The following is a 20699-nucleotide window of genomic DNA, read 5'->3' on the forward strand; positions in this document are numbered from 1 at the left end:
TTGCAGTTACAACAACATTTGCAGGCCAAGCCATAAAAAAAAAACATTTAAAAAAAAATAAATAAGAAATTCAGCATTTAAATGCATAAAAAAGTCAATGCAAGAAAAGAAAAGCAAACAAAGAGTTGAAAGCAAAAGCGAGAGATAGAGTAAAGAGTTCAAATGACTGTATGCATGTGTGTGTGTGTGTGTGTGTGAGTGTGTCTCACGTTTTGTTGTAATTGCGAATGGAAAATTGTGGAAATGGGCATGAGAACGAATGAAAATGATATTGCCAAAAGCGTTTCGGAAAACTTTTTAACGACAAAAACAAGCCGAAAAAGAGGGCCGCCTGGGAGGGTGTGGCACAAGCACAAGAACACACATGTACACACATATGTGTGTGTTTATTCCTCTTATTTAAATGTGTAAAGTCTGACAAAAATAATTAAAGTGTGGATTGAAATTTGTTTTTTTTTTATGTTGTTGTTCTTTTGCAAAAGACAATTAGGAAATGGTACTTAAGGATGGGCAAGAAGCAGAGATATGCATGTGGGCTGTAGATATGCGTAATTTCAATTAAATGCTAGCATCGGGTCTACCCCTAATAGCAACTGTCATTTGCAGCTTTTTTCCTCTTATTTCTGTAATTTAACATTTTTTTTGTAAGTTTTCTTTGCGATTCTTTTGTTGTAATTTCCTCTTTTGTGTACCTTTGTTGGCCGCTGGCTGTTAATACTATTATATTTTCATTTGCAGCAACATACGCGGATTAGCATTCAAATGGAATCGAATCGGGATGTGTGTGAGTGTGATGGTGGAAAGAACTGTGTGGATTGCATGTGTGCATTTGCCTTGGGAGTGATTTTTAATTAAAGTGCTGCGTTAATTGCATTAATCTCAGTGTTTGCATGGGCATTAGCTTCAGCAAAGAGATGGCTACCCATAGAGATAGCGAAAAGAAGAGAGAAAAGTGGACCGAAGCATTGGCAAGCGTATTGTATGTATAATCACTTGCAGCATCAACTCAATGAAAACAAAAATGAGTAAAGCATATATCAAATTAATTTGATGAATCGATTCTCTTCTCCAGTGTAACAAGTTCTTTTTTAACTGTTTGCAATTGCCAGTTGCTAGTTTTCTCGTCTTAATTTTGATTGGATTTAAGCGTTACAGTAGTCAGTTGCTGTTGAAGAACCTACGAGGAGATTGAATCTAAAATACTAATCAACGTTTTAATCAAGGGAAAACCCAAAGTAATTGAGTATCTTCTACCCGAGCAAAGCTGCCTAGAGCACTCTTAGTTGTCACAGATTAAAGCAGCATAAAACTGTGTTCTCATTAAATTTTACTTTAATATCTGAACAATAAAGAAACCATTTCCAAAAATTTAACCCATGTTTAACCTCTTTATAATTGCAGTTGGTTTCGCTGACTCGATATAAAAAGGAAATATAGACAGCCAGACAACGTTGGCCCACAAAGTGGCTCAAATACAATTGACATTTATTGGCCAATATATATTTATAAGGCGTCCGCCCAAAGGAAGCGCCCGCCGCTACGCCAGACACAACACAAAGCGCAACTGAAAGAGCTATAAAAAAATAAATATAGATATATATAGTGGAAGAAAAACTAGGTTTATTGTATAGCTATGATGTTGTCAATGCTGCATAAGAACTGGCAGCAGGCTCGCATGCAAATGCTAAGCAGAAGGACGAACAGGACAACTGCCAGCACAATGCCATCATCCTGTGGGCAACGTGGGCGTGGCCAGACAATAACAACAACTACAGCAGGCACCAGCTGCATATGCTGGCTGGCTTTGCTGCTCCTCTTGATGTTCGTGCCGGGTAAGTAAACGACATTAAATAAAAATCTATATATATAAAGAAAAACTGACTAAAAAGCCCAAAAATCGAAGTTAATTTTGTAGAAGATTTACGCAAAGTCCAGCAAGAACTTCTTGACGAAATACTTACAAAACTTGCCAACAGACACTGTAAAAAAATAAAAAAATAAAAACATATTTATATAGAGATGAAAAACAAATGACACAAAATTGAGAGCAGAGCCCGGCAGAGCTTGACAGAGACCGGCGATAATTAATTTTTAAGCTGCACAAAATGAAGCGCGGACAAGTGACAAGCTAAAGATACAGAGTGAACGCAATCACTGTGTGGCCATCACTGGGTCGTTCGACGTTCAGAGGGGTTGGCAAAAATCAATCGTTCGTAAAATAAACAAATCTTATTTTTCCGCAAACATTATTTCTCATCAGTAGCAAGTGAAAACAGTAACAACAACAACAGCGACAGAAATAATCAACGAATTGAGCGATGACAACAAAATTTTTCATAAATGCGCGCATTCATCTGCATAAAACGTTGGAGCGGCTCACGGGGCAGCTGAGCTTAGCGGGGTGAAGAGACAGGCATAGAGATAGTAAGAGAGACAGAGAGGTAAGGAATACTGAGGCTGCGGGCATGCAGCCCAATAATTGACGAGGGTTGTAACATAAATGAAACATGATCTTGTAAAAAAAAGTGTTAATAGAGCTTATATATAAAATAAATTAAAAATATATAGAAAAAAATAAATAAAAAAAAATATATATATAACTATATATATAATAAAAATTGCATGTTAATTAAATTACAAATATAAAACAGAAATAAATATAACAAAAATTTACAACAGAAAAAATATTTTAATAGCTTAAAACAGCAGAATATATTTAGAAATGTACAAAAAGAAATTATTAAAACGAGTCACACAAATATATATAAAAAAGTTAATATTATATGTAAAATAAAATGTAAGTTTTTGCTTATATCCATCAATATTTGCCGCTCAAGTGACTTTGATTTCTTTAATTAACAAATTTAAACTCTTCTCTTCTATTTGAATGCAATAAGTTTCGGCCGATAACAAAATCAATTAGTTATGAAATAGTAAGGTTTCTGAACATTCAATTTAATTCTTATTCATTTTTTAAGCACTTTAAATATGATTAGTTTATATGTATATATAACATATTCTATGCATTCTATGCAAAAGGATTACTTAATTTGACTTTGTTTCATTTCATTGACAAAGTTCAATGGAAAGACTTGTTTTCTGAAAGAGAAAAATATATATATATATTCATACTTTGTATATACTGAATTCTTTATACTATACTATATATTAGCTTATATATTTCTAGCTATAAATAATAATAAACATTTTCCCTATTTAAAACTATAAAAAAAGTTGTACACTTCCGCAAATTGGTACCATAGGAAAAACACTTGTTAATTACATCGATCACAATTCACGCTATTAACATCACAATTTTCTAGACAGTTTTCGAGTATTTTTTAGTCTTTTGTCTTGGGTTAACCCTCGCGCCTCAATAACAATAAATACGAAATAGCATAGCAGCCCATTGGGTTTTGCTTAGAGCACTCGAAGAAAACCCTAAAAATGATGATGTTGCTGAAAAGGAACTATGAGTTACTTAATATCCAAGCAAACTCCGACTGCCATTTGCTATTTTATTTCTTGCTATACTTGGTTTTCTATGAATATTGCCAAAAGGCAGGCGGCAAAGAAAAGTCAGACAACAGCAGCAGCAGCAGCACAAGTGTAAACAAGCAGCAAAACAACAACAACAACTACAGCAACAATGAGTAGAAGAACAAGCAATTGCTGCTACGAGAATATTTCATAATTTTTTGCGTGATAAAGTTGCATTTGCGGGGATTAAATAGGATTTTCTTGCAATTACCCAAGAAGAGTGCAGGATAGCTTTTCCGTTCAGTCTGCGTTCTTTAAACGAAAACAATTTCAACTTTCGAACAAGTCCAATACAATCCAACCACAGCTCAATCGATAGTTGTGTAATTTATGTCCATACATAGCGCATAGCTTGAAATGTTTGGGGTTTCTGTGTTTCTAACTGCGTGTAAAGCGTCGAACATGCAACTTGTTGTGTTTCTTGCAGCAGCCAAAGCAGCAAACAACATGAATATGAAAGATATTATAGAATCTCGCCCAATAGTTACTCTGGCTAAGAGTAGCGTATGTAGGCATGAAGTTCACTCAGTTGAAAGATCAACTGAGGCGCTTTTACTTGCTGAATATTCGAAACCCTTAAGAGCTCATGAATGAAAATCATAAGACACAATTTGTAATTTAATAATTATAAGGCAGAACGTTTTAAATTATGCAATAAAATCATTCAATTATAGTCCTAGTGCTCCACAAATTGTGCTTTGACATTGGGTCAGCTTAACGCTTGACTTTGGGTCAGCTGTTGACTTTGACAACTCTGAGGTCAATCGAATGAATTGTTTGTATTTATCTTATCGCCTCATGAGCATAGAGATGTCTTCACATCCTTTAGCCTTATATTCATTCAATCAGTTGTCCTGTAGTCCAAACATCTTTGTCTATTGGAGTTTTATCAAACTCTTTTTATATATTTCATAAAATAAACTATAAAAATAATTTTAATTAATATGTTCAATATTGTGGGCTCAATCAACATTAATTTCACATCTTTAGCAACGAAAAATAGTTTTCCAATATATTCCTTTTAAAATTCATAAATTTTCAAACAATATATATATAGATATATAAACTTGATATCTTTATTAAACAGTTGCTTACTCTAACTGTTACACAATGCCGCACATATTTAAAATACCCACGAAAATTGTGCTCAGCTTTCGATATCGCCTGTTACCTTGCCACTTGTCTCTGCTCAACGCTCTCACATCGCACATACGCACTGTTGTGCAGTGCTTTGTTTAACCAGCACCTTAGTCTATGTATGCGATGCATGCACCCGCACCACACCTTGCCCACTGACTGCCCAGTCACAAACATAGCTCCCACTTTGCATAGCACACGAACTTGCACTTTGCAGCTGCCATTTCCTCTGTTCTTCTTCTTCTTCTTTTTTCGTTTTGTTTTTATTTTTGCTGTTGTAGTTTGGAATGTCCTTAGGTGGGTTTTGTGGGTGCTTGTGTTTTGTCTAGCAGACATTTGCCGTTTACTGTTTTGACATTCCAACTTGGTGCAGCTAATGGGGGAGACCACGCCCCCGCCACACACAGCTGACAGCCCATTTTGTCATCGTCTTCAGTTATCGTGGGCGTTGGCTGTCAGATTCTGTCTAGTTACCCATTCAATGGATGCATTCCAAGAGGTGGCTTCCAGCATATATGTATACACAGCCGGGTTTTAACTGCATTGCAAATGGTTTTGCTTTCGGTATGACAAATTGTAATCAAAGTATATGAGTGTGCGTGTGTGTGTGAGTGGGTGTTTGCTGGAGAATGTGTTATAAATATCTTTATGGGTTTGCTTAGCTATTCGCATAACTATTTCGAAGCTTATTTGAGCATGAATTTACTGTCATTTATTTGAGAACAAAGAAAGAAAATGAAACAGTTGGTAAATAGAGAATTGTGATTTATGACACCACCTGCTTCATAATTAATACATTTTTGTGTGTACATCAAGTAGACATTGATGCTTGTGATTGACCACAACTTGCCATTCACTAGCTTTTAAATGACAGAATACAAAAATTCTGGCTTTATATTTCACTTGAAGGAAAACGTCTTAGATTTCATATGCCACTGCATATTTCATTTGACAGTTTTATATTATGAAATTAAATTACCTCAGTTCAATCTTTACATATTTTATTTTACTCATGTTAATTTTATATGTACAAAGTTTGAAAACTAATTTACAATTGATGGGTAATTATTCATTGTACTTCAACTTTTTTTGCTACGACTTATATATTATTTATTTTATTTCTTTCTTATTATAGTATTATAATATTTTTTTTTACATATTTAAACATTTTGTAATAAATTTTTGTGGTACATTAATCCATAGTTTTCCGTTTAATCTTAAGCTTCTTGGCAAAGCTTTCTTTAATATGATTAGTGAAGTTTTCATGAAAGCCAATTCCACATTTTATTTCGGTTAATTTTTTCGAATTTTAGCCGCAATTCGCTGGACGGCCACAACCTTTTGAACTGCTTTATCTCGCAGTCAATATTTAATAACGACACTTTTGAATATTTGTTATTTCTCTGTCATAATCCCATAATGTGTATGTATCAGTTATAAGAGGCCTAGCGATGTCAGCTGTGTGCTGAGCTGCACTTAAAACGTTATTTTAATGGTGCCAAAAGACAAAAAAAAAATGAAGGTGGAAAAAAATGTTGGAAAATTTGCATTTAATTTGCACAGCTCAAAAAATAACAAAAAAAAAACTTGAGTTGCATTAAAATATGAAATTTTTTTCCAATTATTTTATTTTTGTTCAAGTTGCATTTGTTGTTGCTGCGAAATCCTTGGAATGTGCTAGTTGATGAAATATAATAAAATAGCAACACGCAACAGCTGAAAAACTGGCTTAAAATCTCATATATCAGAGCCATACTCTTTTGTCTCTCTCTCTGCCTCTCTTGCTCACTCTCTTTGTGTGTGGGTATGCGGAGTTTTTTGTTGTGGCAACAGCAGCAACAACAACAAATAATTGCAACAGCAACAAGATGGTCAATGTACCCGCAGTTGTTGTGTTTGTTGTTGTTATTCTTGCGCTTGTTGTTGTTTTTTATTTTGGTTATGAAATATGAGTCAAGTTTTCAATGCATGCCGGATGCATTCATTACCGTTGACGACTGAGGGCGGTGCGAGTGCGTCAGACAGGGACAGACAAAGGGAGAGAATGAGAGAGGTAGTAAGAGTTGGTAAAAGGAAGCGACGAAACTCCATGCATACACATGTCGACCATTATGCAACTGCATGTGTATATGTGTGTGTGTGTATGTGTATGTGTGTACATTTGTTTGCCACTCCTACTCAGTTTTGGCTATTTTTTTAACATATACAACAAATGTACTACGACACACCCTTACACACGCACACAGAGACGCTGACAGACACCAACTTTATGATCTCATGCATATGTATGCGCTTATAAAAGCCAGCTCACAAACACACTCAGAGCTAAAACAACAACAAAAACTTGCCTGGGAGTTAAGCAATGAAAATGCTACAAAAGACTTAAAACTCAAATAAGTTTGGGCTGCTGTAAAAAGTTCATACGGAAAAAGATCTGAAAACCATTTTGGCATGTGATTAAGGTTATAAAATTCTAGTAAATAATATATTTACTTAAATAATTTTCAAACAAAAATCCAAAGAATTTGTTTAAATAATTTTAAAATATATTTTAATGCATTATAATAATTGTTGATATATTTTAAAAACAAACTTAAATTGTTTTTAAGGCAGAAAAATTTAAACAAACATTCAGATAAGTTCTATAAGTAATTTATATATGTTTCTTTATTTTTAATTACATTTTAATTGTTTTTTTGTATGCCAACTTTTTACATGAGAAATGAATTAAGTGCAGGAAATAGTAGGTTCAACAAAATTTCCACTTATTAAATTGATTCGTAGCTCATTCTAGCTTTTCTATGTCCTCAATGATTAGCAAAGCGATAACAACAAATTATTTTTTAAAAATCGAGAAAACTTTGGTGGACTGATTGTTAGGCAATCTTTTACCCTTGTTTATTACTTGCAAAAAAAGAAAACATACCATAATTTCTTAATCTACATCAAATGTTGACAGTTTTATTAAAAAAAAAAACAAAAACGAAACAGAAACCGAAATCGAAACTTCGCAACTGACATGCGAAATGTGAACAAATGAACGGGAAACGGAAGTTGTATGACACACGCTGGAGTGGGAAAACAAAAAACAAATTCAAGACGTAGAAAAACAGAGAAATATACAACCGAAAAGATGTGTAAATTTGTTCGCGTTCGCTTAGTTCAGGCGAGTTCAGAGCAAGTGCCAAATGTCACTCGGCAAGAAACCGAGAAAAACCGCCAGGAAAAAAAGAAAAATTAGGAGCGAACAAAAAAAGTAGAGGAAAACCCCAGGAATATGTTTCAAGTTGCCAGAGGTCGCCTGTTTGTATTGATGTTTCTTGAAGTAGAAATGAGAAAAGTTTTCGGCCAGCAAAAGAGCAAATCCCCAACAAGGGGTAACACGATGGGGAGAAGAAGGCGATGAAATACGGTAAGAGCGATGGCACTTATTTTATATTTGTACCCACTTCGAACTACGGGGAGCGGGATGGAAGCGGGCAAAAAAAATTTAGTTTTGTAATCAAAGCAAAATGCGTGGCCGAAATTTCCTCGAATTTGTTTGTTTTTCGTGCGCAGGCATAAAGCACATTTCAGCGCTAACAGAAGTGGAGGCAAAACTAATGTAATGGAAATTTGAAATTATTGAAAATAAATGAAAACAAATAAATATATACCCTAAGCATTTTTTATTATATGCCGCTGAAAAAAAAAGAAGCTCCTTTATCGGCATTTTTCTTATTTGAGGGTGACGAAGCGAAGCGTTTGCCGGTTACCACTTGAGGCTGAATATGCCCCTTGAATGACGATGGCCACAGGCAAAGGCCAGAGCCAGCAGCGAGGAGTTGAATTGTAAGAGGATATTTGAAAAGTGTGCAGCATGTGTGCTGTCTGCCTTAAGTGGAGTACGTGGGTAGCTAATAAGAGCTCTTTAGAAATATGTTCTGTAAAAGATTCTTAATATAATCTAAGGACTGAATACTTAAATCTAATTCTCACAATTCAATGCAGCATAATTTGATTCAGAATTGTATATTGCTTTAGCATTCCATTATATTGACAGTTAAATAAATGCTTTTATATAAATTTCTGAATTTATATCAGACTTTGTATATAAATATTTTTATGTGTCATATTTTATATGTCATATATGCTCTGAATATTTTAATGCCTAAAAAAACTTTTTTTTAAATATAAATTTTTGGTCTACTTCTGCCATTCATATAATAATCCAAGCCCATTTGTTTGGCAATTCGTAGAGAGTATCTCAGCATCGAGGTGTCACACTTTGTCTGTTCTTTTGTTGTCTTTTGGATAACTTGGTCGTCGTCTCGCTTAATGGCGTGTAAGTGTACAAATTGCCTAGATTAGTGCCTAAATTAAAAGTGAAATTGAAATAAATTAAATATTTGCTCACACTCCAAGCGCAATCCGAGTGGGAGCCTCTTGCCCAGGCATCCATTGTTTTCATTTTCATTTTAATTTTCGCCTCTGTTTTTTTTTTTCTTTAGGAATTTATGTGCTTGCTTTTTGGGGATGCTTTCTTTTGGTTGCTTGCGCCGAGGCAGACAAGTGTTTATTATTGGCATGGAAAATCAATTAGCGTAAAGTGGAGCGCTTATTATGATGATATGTGGTGGGTTGGGCTGGGCAATGCTCTACGCTAAGTAGCTAATTAAATGCCAAAGCATTTTTTGAAACAGCGAAAATTATGCGTTGGCTTTGGCAAATAAATTGGTCGACTGAAGGGGCGGGGCGAAGATTTTGTAAGGCTTCATTAATTAATAGAAATATTTATTGAATATAAATTTCTGGCAGATGAACTTTAAATTAATACAAATTAACTTTTTATTAAGTATGAATTTTCCTGTTATGTCAAGTGAAAAAAAACTATAATTAAATGAGTGTTCATATTCTTTTGATGGCATTCGAAAATTTCATTTAACTTCTTTAGTTTAACGGATTATGCACTTTATATATAGTTGCACTTCACAACCGGCTCACACACACACACATACATTCTAACATAATTCTCGTTTATGCAACATCATAAGATGTGCAATGCGGCTCTGACCAACCGCAAGCAAGGATATTCTGTACACCTGTCCCGGCCGTCCCCGTCGCCATTGGCGTCAGGATAAATGTTTATGTTATGACATCTTTAAATTTTAAGGTGCATTAGTGTAAAGTGCTTTTTTCGCCAAAAGATGTAAAAGAATGACGCTGAAAAATGTGCAGAGCGAGTGCTGAAAATGCTCTTAACACTTTCATTTTTGGTCTGCTTGCAGGTGTGTCTCTGTGTGCGTGTGTGAAATTGCGTGTGTATAAGTGTTGCTTTTTAGATTATCCACCAACATGAACAAAAACAACTTTTTAAGCAAGCGGCATTAACTTGAATTTTATTTAAATTTGTCAATTAGAGAAAAGTTTTTTAAGGAAATCAATAAATTAAGCTGGTAAATTTTTTAAAAGGAATTTTAATGATGATTTTAATAACGGTTTTTATTATCCTTTAAGTATAAAAAATATATGTATATAAATATGAAGTGTAACATATTTTTTTTGGTAAGACTTTTCATGTTAACAAAAAAAACCAAAAACAAAGCAAACAAAAAAATATAATAAATAAAAATTATATATAATTATATTAAAAATATAAATATAAATAATGCTCAACCTACTCAAAGTTTTAATAGCCTTACGCAGATTTCATTTCTGACAACTTTGTCGCCTGTATTTAGCCAGCGCAGGTGTCTAACTTTGTTGAGGTAGTTTCTTTCTTCGCCTTCTTTTTTGTATTTTTTTGCAGATGTGCGTGTATGCTTGGGATAAATCTAGCACAACATCCTCCAGCTGTAGTTTCCACTTAGCTCAGCTTCTGCTGCTGCACAGCCAACTCCATTTCTCCATTTTCCCACAAAATGCAATTTATACATTTCCGTTAAGCAAGCGAAATAAATTTTTCACACATGCAGCGCCGGCTCCACTCATTTACAGCCCGCTTGACAACAAGTTTTTGCTCTTAGTGAATTGCATAAGCTTATGCTATACTTCAATTTAGTTATTTCAACGACATTTGCTATCAATGGCTAATTAAAAAGGTGCCGGAAATTTCATAGGCAAATACAAATATGTGCGAGGCAGCTACAAATCACGATGTTAATTTATGGGCCGCGACTTTTGGCACGCGCCCGAAAGCAAAATATTTAATTTTCCAAATCAATAAACACGCTGATTGCATTGGGGCGACAATGGGCAGATGCCACTCGAGGCAATAAATCTGCAAAAGAAAGAACAAGTGGGAATGCCAGCTTTAGGAAGATGACTGACGTTAAAAATGCCCTGTAAATGTGTTACGAAAATGTTTGTGACTATTGAAGCATATATTCACTTCATATTAGAATATGAAAAATTGCAAAAGGTAATGATATTAAATCAGATTTTATTAAGGACTTAAAACGTTCTTAAATATGGATATTCTCTATACAAAAATATAATTGATATAATGTAGAAGTTCGGCTAAGAGTCTACTGACCTTTTATAAACAAGTAAATCAATTTTTATTCTTTTTAACTTCTTCAACTTATGCTACCCTCTCCACTGCTGTCCAGCATCGCAGGGCATGAGAACTTGCTGCAAATGATGCGCTGGTATTTTGTCTTTTCTTCCTTTTGCTTCTATTTTTTTCTCGATAGACGGCGCGCAAATCGAATCGCTGCAAAATTCTAGTTATTGACCACACAGCAACTGACTGAGAAGATTCAACTGTCAATGTCAACTCGCATGACCATGAAGTGAGCGAGAAAAGAAATAATTGAATTCCCCAAACGCCAAAGTGGAATTTTAATTTGCAGCCCCCAAACACCAAAGTGTTCGTCACCCAGGCATACGCCACGCCTCAAACACCAAGTAACCCTCGCTGATTGCTGATCAGTATGCAAAATGTGTGCGTGCCAAAATCAGCGTAAACTTCGCTGCAAAGGGGCGTGGCAGGGTTGGCTTGAATATGAATATCGAGAAGCTGGCACATTGTCACACGTACTTTGAGCTTCACTACGAATTGATGTCTGTGAAAATTAGCAGACTGTATGGACAAATGGCAAGGCAAAGAATTTCAATCCTATACACCACGCCCGCCCACACCAATAGCGGCACCTTTTTGCTTTTTCTCTTTTTTTCTTGTTTGTTAAGAAGTAGAAAAACAATTTGATAGTACCTGCAAGTATGCAATGCAATTTGTATGCACACCCAAATGGCTTGCAATGGATTTTATAGCTAATTCACAAATATTTTGAGCATCCAAAAATGAAAAAAAAAATGCCAAACAAATAGCAAATTAAATCAGTTTGGCAATGCGAATACCAGCTTGTACCTTTTTTTGGCACCTGTTAGCATTCGTGAATTGGCATTTGAGAGAAATTTGAATGGACAATTTTGATTGCGATTTAACAGAGAATTTATGCGACAAGTGCTTGAAATTTGATTGATTATATATTATATATACATATATATATATTTTTACTATTAATATGTGTGTTGTGAGCTTTAGCTGTATAAAATGTTTGGAATATATATAGATAATAATAATAGTTCATAACTAATAGCTCTATCTATAGAGGACGTCCATAGTAAACAACCTGCGCAACTTGCTAATCTCAGCTCTGAAATTATGCAATACAATGTTTTCTCCAACTGAGAAAACTATTTTGGTCGATTTACTCAATAACGTCTCGAGTTAAGTGTCAAACGCTACTTCTCTACTGGACATATCGAAGAAATCTTAATTCTATAAAAGGAGAGGAACCAGATTAGTTTACACTATCTACTCTTTTATCTTTCTGAGCGAATATAAAAAAACAAAACAAATTTTGCAGCATGAAAAAGATATATAAAATTTAAAAAAATTATAAACTTAGTACATATTAAAAATAAATATTTTAATAAATTTATATTCATATTTTATTTTATATATGTTTACATTTATAATAAGTCAAACTTAATTACAACCAAAATGTGGCGCAAGTTTCGCTTAATAGAATATATTTCTACTGAAAAATATTTAATAAGCATATCGCAATTACTACATTTTCCACAATTTAATTCAAATCAAATCTATATATTTCAATATCTAGAAGCCCTATTAAAACTGCTTTCACCTGGCGGACAAACTCTTTAAATGATGAGTTGTGGCTATTGAGGCAGGCAAACGATTTGCCAATGCCATTGTCTGTAGCTCTGACTCCGTTTTTGTGGCACATAGCCCGAATTTGATTGGGCACTTATTGCATTTTGATGAGGCTGCTTTCTTTGAGGTAGCTTTTGAGGTGCACACCAAAGAATGCTGAGCCAAAATTGCAGCTCTATTTTATGACTGCTCGCAATAAGCTGCAAGCACAATTCAGTGTATGCATTTGTGTGTGTGACCTGGACACGCCTCGTGTAGCCCATTTGCCGTGTGCATTGAGCCGTTAGCTTTCGAATTTTCCCAACCATTGCGTCAAAATCATGCATAACTGCATTTTTTAATTGCTATGAATGAGGCACTTGGCTCTGCCGTGCAGCCTGGCCACACGTCAATTAGCTGAACACACACATACACAGAGAGAGAGAGAGAGAGACACATAGAGCTAATGAATAAGCGGATTAGTCTATGGCCAAATAAATGTTCGTTTCTTTAAAAACACTTCGTTTCAACTTATGTTGAGTAAAGTTGCGAAGACTTTTTATCAAATGTGTTTCAAATATGATGTAAAATCTTATGTGTTAAGTATTTGTATTGAAATACATGCATATTGGCCATTTTAATCCCTTTTAAGTGTTTGTAATCCACTTAATTTATGTGCGCAGAAAATCTTATTTACGATCTCAAACCTCATTCAATATCTCTTCATGCTGTCATTATATTTCAACCAAAAATCCTTTAATATATGTGTAAATATTTATATATTCTATATGCATCGACTATGTCAATGGCTCTGTGTATATTAATTGGCCAATTGCACTTGCAGCTGGCATGCAAATTATTAACCACAATTTCTGCTTCTTCTAGCCGGCATTTTAATTACATCTTTTGACTCAATTTGATTTATAATATACACACAGGCACACAGGCACACACATACTTGTGATTTACTGTTATTTTCTAATTGTGTAAATATTTGGCTTTGTTTGCTCAAAGATCATCGATTGGCCATATATCATTTGGCTCAGTTGACAGCTCGCTTTGAGCTTCTACTTGTGCTTGACCCAAAATCCAACATAAAGGCAGAGCTGTCAAGTGCACCAGCTCAGTGAACACATGCACATTACGTATACGACTCGTTGTCAACACAAATTTGTACTTTCATTTTCAAAGGGTTTTTCGGCGCTTTTTGTAGTTTGCGTTTTTGTTTCATTTTGCTACCCTTTGTTTTAATTGTTGTGACATATTATTTGAGTTGAAGATTTTACTGCACGCTGTCAGAGACATGTTTCAAAGCTCTGGGCTGAGTCCTTTGTCTGACCAAAATTGATTGAACTTAGTGCTTAAAGCCAACTGGATTGGTCATGCCATAAAGACATTTCTATGGGCGTGGGCTTGTGTGTGTGGACACAGTCATTTCATTTCAAATCCCAGCTAGGATTTGTAATGAAGATATATATACAGACACACACACACAGCAAATCACTTAGTTTCACATTACAAAGCTATCGTGTAGAAAACGTGGGCATAGACAACTCCTTCGACTGGCAGCGCGCTATCAGCTAGTTGCCTGCTTGCTTGCCTGCCTGATGGCCATGGAACATATAAATTAATGAATTCGATGCTTATCAATAGCAACAAGCAACAACAGCAACGGCAACTAGAACAAGCTACAACAATCTGTGTGTCCATCTATTAGTTCGTTAGCTTTGTTTTTCGGCTTGTCGTGTGATTATGTTGAAGTGACTCGACTTAAGATTTGTGTATAAGACACACAATCTATGCGTGTGTGTGTGTGCCTGTTGTGCGTGCTGCTTATATCCAGCTTAAAGTCAACGACAAGTCTGCCAGCTTCGCCTCTTTCTTCCTTTTTTTTCCTTCATTTATTATGGCACATTCATTTGATAAAATATTTGGGCCCTCAATCATGCTTTTGTGTTTTGTGGCCAACGCCTTATCCTCCTGTGAGTTGTTGTTGTTTGTTCTCTTGTTGTTGTTTTTTTCTTCGCTTTGGATTTGTAATTTGTATTTGATAAGCAGCTCTTCAAGTGCCGCCTGCGCGTGGCTTCAGCTTCTTGTCTATGGCATTTGCTAGCTTTTGGTCTTTATTACTGCATTAGCCGTATTTGTGTAAATCTGATTAGCTCTAGCCAAAGCAGTCTAAGCCAGCATAGACTAGACCAGACAAGAACAGATTAGGCACTGATGTATGTAGCTCAATAGATATGTGCTATGACGATTCTCTTAGATGATACCGCTTTAATGAAAACTAAAGCGGTTTTTGCATGGAATGACAATTGGAAAAACCTTGACTTAAATAGTTCTTCTAATAGTTAATAAGCTTATAAAAAATTGTTTTGTAAATATATATAAAAAATATCATATATAATATATATTAAAAATTTATATTTATTTGCTGAAACTTTCAATATATTTCTATAATCATCATATTTCCGTAAGTGAAACTTGATAAAATTAATATTTTAACAATTTCCTATTCAATGTTCTTCCAACTTGACAATCCTTTATTTATTTATTCCCCAGCTTATATACACTACATATATTAAACCCGTCCAATTAGACCAACTTACGTTTCTCCCAATTGAAGCTGGTGTCTACTCAAGCTCTTTAAGCTCAGCTGTAGCTGAAGCTAACAATTGCGACTAAAATCGCTCATGCAGCATCCAATTGGAGTATTGTTAATTGGAATACTGTTAGCTTCACCTCGCTGTGGCTTGATGCCATTTGACAGTACGAACGTTCCCCAAAGTTATTAACCAAGAGCCCAATGAAGTACACATAAAATGGAAAGCTATATAAATGCGTAATTTCATTTTTGTTCTATCCGAGAGTTGCAGAGGTTTTTCGCTTTATATATGCCTATATATGTGTTTAATATATATGGCGCAGGAGTCCGTATCGAATTTGTGCAGACATTGTTCCATCAAACAAACCAATTTTCGATGTTTTTGCAATAACGTGCCACGTATATTCTGTTGCCTGCTGTTAACTGTAAACTGCAAATTGTCGGTTTGCATTTCCTTTGTTTTTTTGTCCTCCTCCCTTATCCAAGGTAGAAAAGGGTTTTTTTTTTTGTTGCTGGAGTGAGTTGCAATGAGACAGCTGCACAGTTTACTGAACTGTCTGCAAAAGTCTGAGCGTTCTTAATTAAGGTATTCTGATAGCCAATGAACAATAAAAGGATTGCAGCTTTAGCAGATGGGTTCAGTTTTTCTTCTTCTTTTTTTTTTGATGTATATATACCCTACGAATAATTGGATGAACTGAAAAGTTGACAAATTTCAGGCATTTTTTCTCGTTTTCAACAGACGAGAAAGTGGTTTATGAAATGAATTAACCAATGAATTAATCAAATTTAGAAATTTGGAACTGTTTTTCCAAATACTAAATGAAATTTAGTAGCTCATATAGATATTTATTATTATTTTAAATTTTAATGGTAAAATACCAGAAGATGGATGAGATTTTCTATTTTTTTTTTTTTTTAAGGTAATTCAAGAAGTTGGATAATCAATAAAATACATATAAAACAATATATTGAAATTCCTGGAAAAGCGTTATATATTTATGCTTTTACTTATCGATGCGATTCTGATGTCTAAGATTCACTAGAGAAATGGCTGTAGGAGAGGCATCTAATTCATACCAATTTTCACAAGTTTCTTAAATCAAAATATAGCCAACGTGAACTTTTATCTTAAACAAATATGAAGATTAATTAAAGTAGCCAATTAACTTTCTGCATTAGCTCAAAATCGATAGAGATATCGATATGCAAATCACATTTCCCATATAAGGCATCTAGTAAATGCTATCAATTTAAGGTATCTGCAGCTACAGTTTATTATTACGTCTTGATTTTTGTTTTTGTTTTCTGAGTTGGTGCTGGTATTTTCCTGGCTTAAATGGCAATGGACAGTTTACAGTTTGCGCATTGGCCATAAAGTAAATACTATCCGTTGCAGTCTCAAAATATCAATTTATCTTTCAACTTTCAACTCCCACCGAAACTTCAGCTGCAGCTCAGAACTGTTCATGCTTTGCATACGAAATATGTTAAGGACGTTCGTTCGCTGGTTCGTTTGTTCGTTCGTTCGTTCATCGTTGTCCTGGCACAGATGCAGGCAGCACGTAGCTCGGCAATTTTTCAGCCTGGAGTTTTGAGTTCGAGTAGCTGCTGCAATGACGATGCATAAGTAGCAACAATAAATACAATAACAACAATCACAATAACAACGGCAAACAGTTGGACGATGATAAAGAAGTAGACGAGATGGGGCATCACTTCTGGTAGATTTGGGAAAAACTGTCTGAAATAAAATAAATTACTAAACAATGTTTTGGCCACAGCGAGAAAGAGAGAGCGCATAGCTTCCACCTTGGAGCAGCTGACATTGCTGACTCTTTCTACCAACGATTGGGGCTCTTGACGTGCTGGCACTTTTTTGGTAGCCCAAGCACTTTAATCTAAATGTGAATTGTACATTGGCAGCGACTCGTAACACTCGACAGATAGATATGTATATGCAGATGTAGCTGTAGCAGTGTATGTTCATGCACAACATTTTATATTTTGTTTATGGCACTCAAATGGCATTGTAATGTGCGAACTGCAGAGTAGAGAGGGTGTAAACCTTGGGACCATTCCCATATTGATTGCCCCAGTTGATAGTTTTGACATTAACATTATATTCTCGTTTCAATATGCCACAGCTAGCAAAGTTTGTATCTAACAATTTTTGCTGAACGATCACAAGATTTAAAGTGGGAAATTACAATTCGTGATATTTCTCAATATTTAAATTTGAGTTTATTATCTAAACTTAAGCTTAATTTTTTTAAAATTAAAAATTGATTAATTTACAAAATTTTTAATACCTAATGTTTACATTAAATCGTATTCATATATAAAATAAAAATAATTTAACAATTCACTTCTAAATTTGTGAGGCTTTCGTTAAATAATTTTAAGAAAAAAATATTTTTTTAAAATACTTGTTCGAAACCTCGACAATAAAGTTTATCAAAAAAAAACAAACCAAAATCCAAATCGAGAGAAAATTTAAATTAATTTTTGTGACAAATAGAAATAAAATTCTCAGTTGTATTTTCCACACTGTCTATTCCCAATGGCAACTAAAATAAAAATAAATGCATTTCTATGCGTATTATTGAAAAATAAGCGAAAATTCATTGAAAATCTATCAAACAAAGAGCGATGATGTTGATGGAGAAGTTGAAGAAGAAGCAGAAGTAAAGCCAACGACTATTTGTTCATGCATTTGACATGTCATCTCCATTGAGCGAGAGGAATACAAAAGAACAGACTTGACTCAGGACAGTTTGTGTGGGGCTGGGGTGGAGCTGAAGACTGAGTAATTCAGTGCATGCCATTCATGAGACTGTGTACGCGCGCGTGTGTGTGTGTGTTTGTCAGCAGCCGCCAAAGCGTCGCCAACAGCATCATCAGCGCAGGCGGCGCCTCATCCCCATTGAAATCAAAAAGGCCACCCACCCGCCAGCCAAAGTCTGAGGAACTTTTGGTAAAAACTCATTTCCATTGATATGCAATGAACAAGGCAATGAAAAACGCGCGGGTCATTCCCCGTTGATGGTTATTCAGTTTGTCTTTTTTTTGAGGGTTTTGTATACTTTATTTGTGCAAACGTGTTTATTTTGTGAAGTTTTACTTGGAATGCAAAGAATTATTAACTTATGCCAGAATTCAAAAATAAATAATTTGATTTTTAAATAAAAATAAAGTTTAAAAAAAAATAAAGTTTTTGTTAGTGTTTTAATAACAAATGAAATTATTTTAAAAAAAATGGTGTATTCAGAAGTAAAAATCATATTAAGTCTTTAATAATCATAAAAAAACACATATTATTTTGTTATTAAAAAATAAGGCTTTAGTTAAATAAATAAATAAGTAAAATAATTAAAATATATTAATTAATTAAAAATTAAAAAATTAATATTATTTATATATTACAAATAAATTATTAATAAATTCTTTAAATATGTGTACTATATTATTTTTTCTTATTTCCAATATATTTTTATATTCATAGAATATATCTACTATATGCTATTGGCGAGGGCATTTCAGAGTTTACTATCCTTTGAAAACTTCACAATTGTAAGTTTGATTTTTTTGTTGCTCTTTTTTTTAATTCTGAGTGCTTCCCTTCTCACCATATTTTCAGAAGCATTTTTTTGAAGTGCCCACAGAATTCGCAATTCAGTTTTCTTTTTTTTCACCTGACCGCTAGAGCTGGGTGTCGATTGACACAGGTTTCAAAGAGTGCGACAGTTAGGTAAATGGAGTTACGAAATAACGAATACAAAAAAAGAAGCTGCAATATTCAACAACATCCTGAGTCCTTCATACGCAGTAGCTGACAACAGTTGCTGAAAACTCACATGTAAAGTGCATTGCAGAATATTCCATACACAATTTCTTTACGTTTCCCGCTCTCTCTCTATCTATCTATCTATGTGACATATCTTCCATTAAAATTGTTGTTTAGCTGCATTTGATGGCTCGATTTGCGGTTCGACGTTAGCGAGAAATGGATTGTTGCATAAATTAAAATTGTATTTTGCATGTAAATATTGCCGAAACTTGCTATAGTCGTTGCTATATACAATTTATATTTGTTTCAGAATATGAAAAATCTTTACCTTTATATGACACAATATGGACCTGAATACTTAAGAATTTATAGGCTAATTTATGTCTTAATCACACTTAAACAATATTTAAAAAAATTTTAATAGAACAATCAACATCAACACGATTAGATTCAAATTTATCTATGAAGCTCACTTTTTGTGGTAATTGTCGAAAGTATAGAAAACATGACAACAAACAAATGTCAAGCGAGAAATTGCAGATTTTCATTTTTGCATAATGCTCAAAAAATAAAAAAAAACAACAAAAGTAAAAAACCCAAAAAAAAAAAACACACAACAAATATGTTGTTGTATGCTAAATAATGTTGTTGCTGTTGCTGTTGTTGGCATTGTCGAGCCATTGCCAGCGATTCAATACAAATATGTACAATAATAATAAAATTTGTATGCAAAATAGGCGTTGAGTGTTAAATGCATGCATTGAATGGCTGCCAGGGTGTGAGAGGCTAGAGGGCGTGCACAGTGGGCATCAGACTGCGATTTACATAGACAAATATGCAGGCAGACGCTGTTGTTGTTGCCGTTGCTGTTGTTGTTGTTGCTGCTGCTGCCTGTTGAAAAATTGTAATCAAAAATTGCGCAATAATTTGCATGTTTATTTAATAGTCCAGCGCAGCGCAGGCAACCAAAAACTCCAGCCCCCTGCCACAAGCCCGACAAAAAACACAATTCACAAAAGCACTACAAGTGTGTGTGTATGTGTGGGCATGAGTGTGTGTGAATTGCATTTGCATTGCAGTGACAAACATTTTTGTGAATGCGCCAAATGCAAACGGTGTGCGTTTTTGTGTTTGTTTTTAGTTTTTCATACGGTTTTGGTTACTTACCTACCCTGCCACGCCCACTTTTTTACCTCACACTGCGCAGCAGCCGCACAATGCTCATTATAGTACGAATGTGTGTGTGTGTGTGTGTGTGTTCGTTGTTCAGTGTATGTACTTTTAATTTTTTACTTTATGCTCTAATGAAATTGTCTGCGGGCAACCCTCGTACATGATACCGCCCAGACTCACCCGCTCGACTTTGTTTTGCATTGCGTTTATTTTGAATATTGCGGCAAAATTTGCCACAGATTTGATGACATCCCAAAAATTGCTAGCGCACTTTTCCAGCATATTATCAAAGGCTCATATTCCGAATTGTT

At 34.6% G+C, this 20699-nt stretch overlaps 1 protein-coding gene across 1 annotated transcript in view; it reads left to right on the top strand.

Annotated features, from left to right (window-relative positions):
* The window catches only part of LOC111593659, a 56250-nt gene that overhangs the window by 17810 nt on the left and 17741 nt on the right, over positions 1-20699 (top strand). The window contains exon 2 of the mRNA XM_023306545.2: positions 1402-1832. Within this exon, the coding sequence (XP_023162313.2) occupies positions 1634-1832 (199 nt within the window). The 5' untranslated portion in view covers positions 1402-1633. The remainder of the gene's footprint in view (positions 1-1401; positions 1833-20699) is intronic.

Source organism: Drosophila hydei, unplaced genomic scaffold (genome assembly GCF_003285905.1).
Source record: "Drosophila hydei strain 15085-1641.00,03,60 unplaced genomic scaffold, DhydRS2 tig00008116-arrow-pilon, whole genome shotgun sequence".
NCBI classification, from domain to species: Eukaryota; Metazoa; Arthropoda; class Insecta; order Diptera; family Drosophilidae; genus Drosophila; species Drosophila hydei.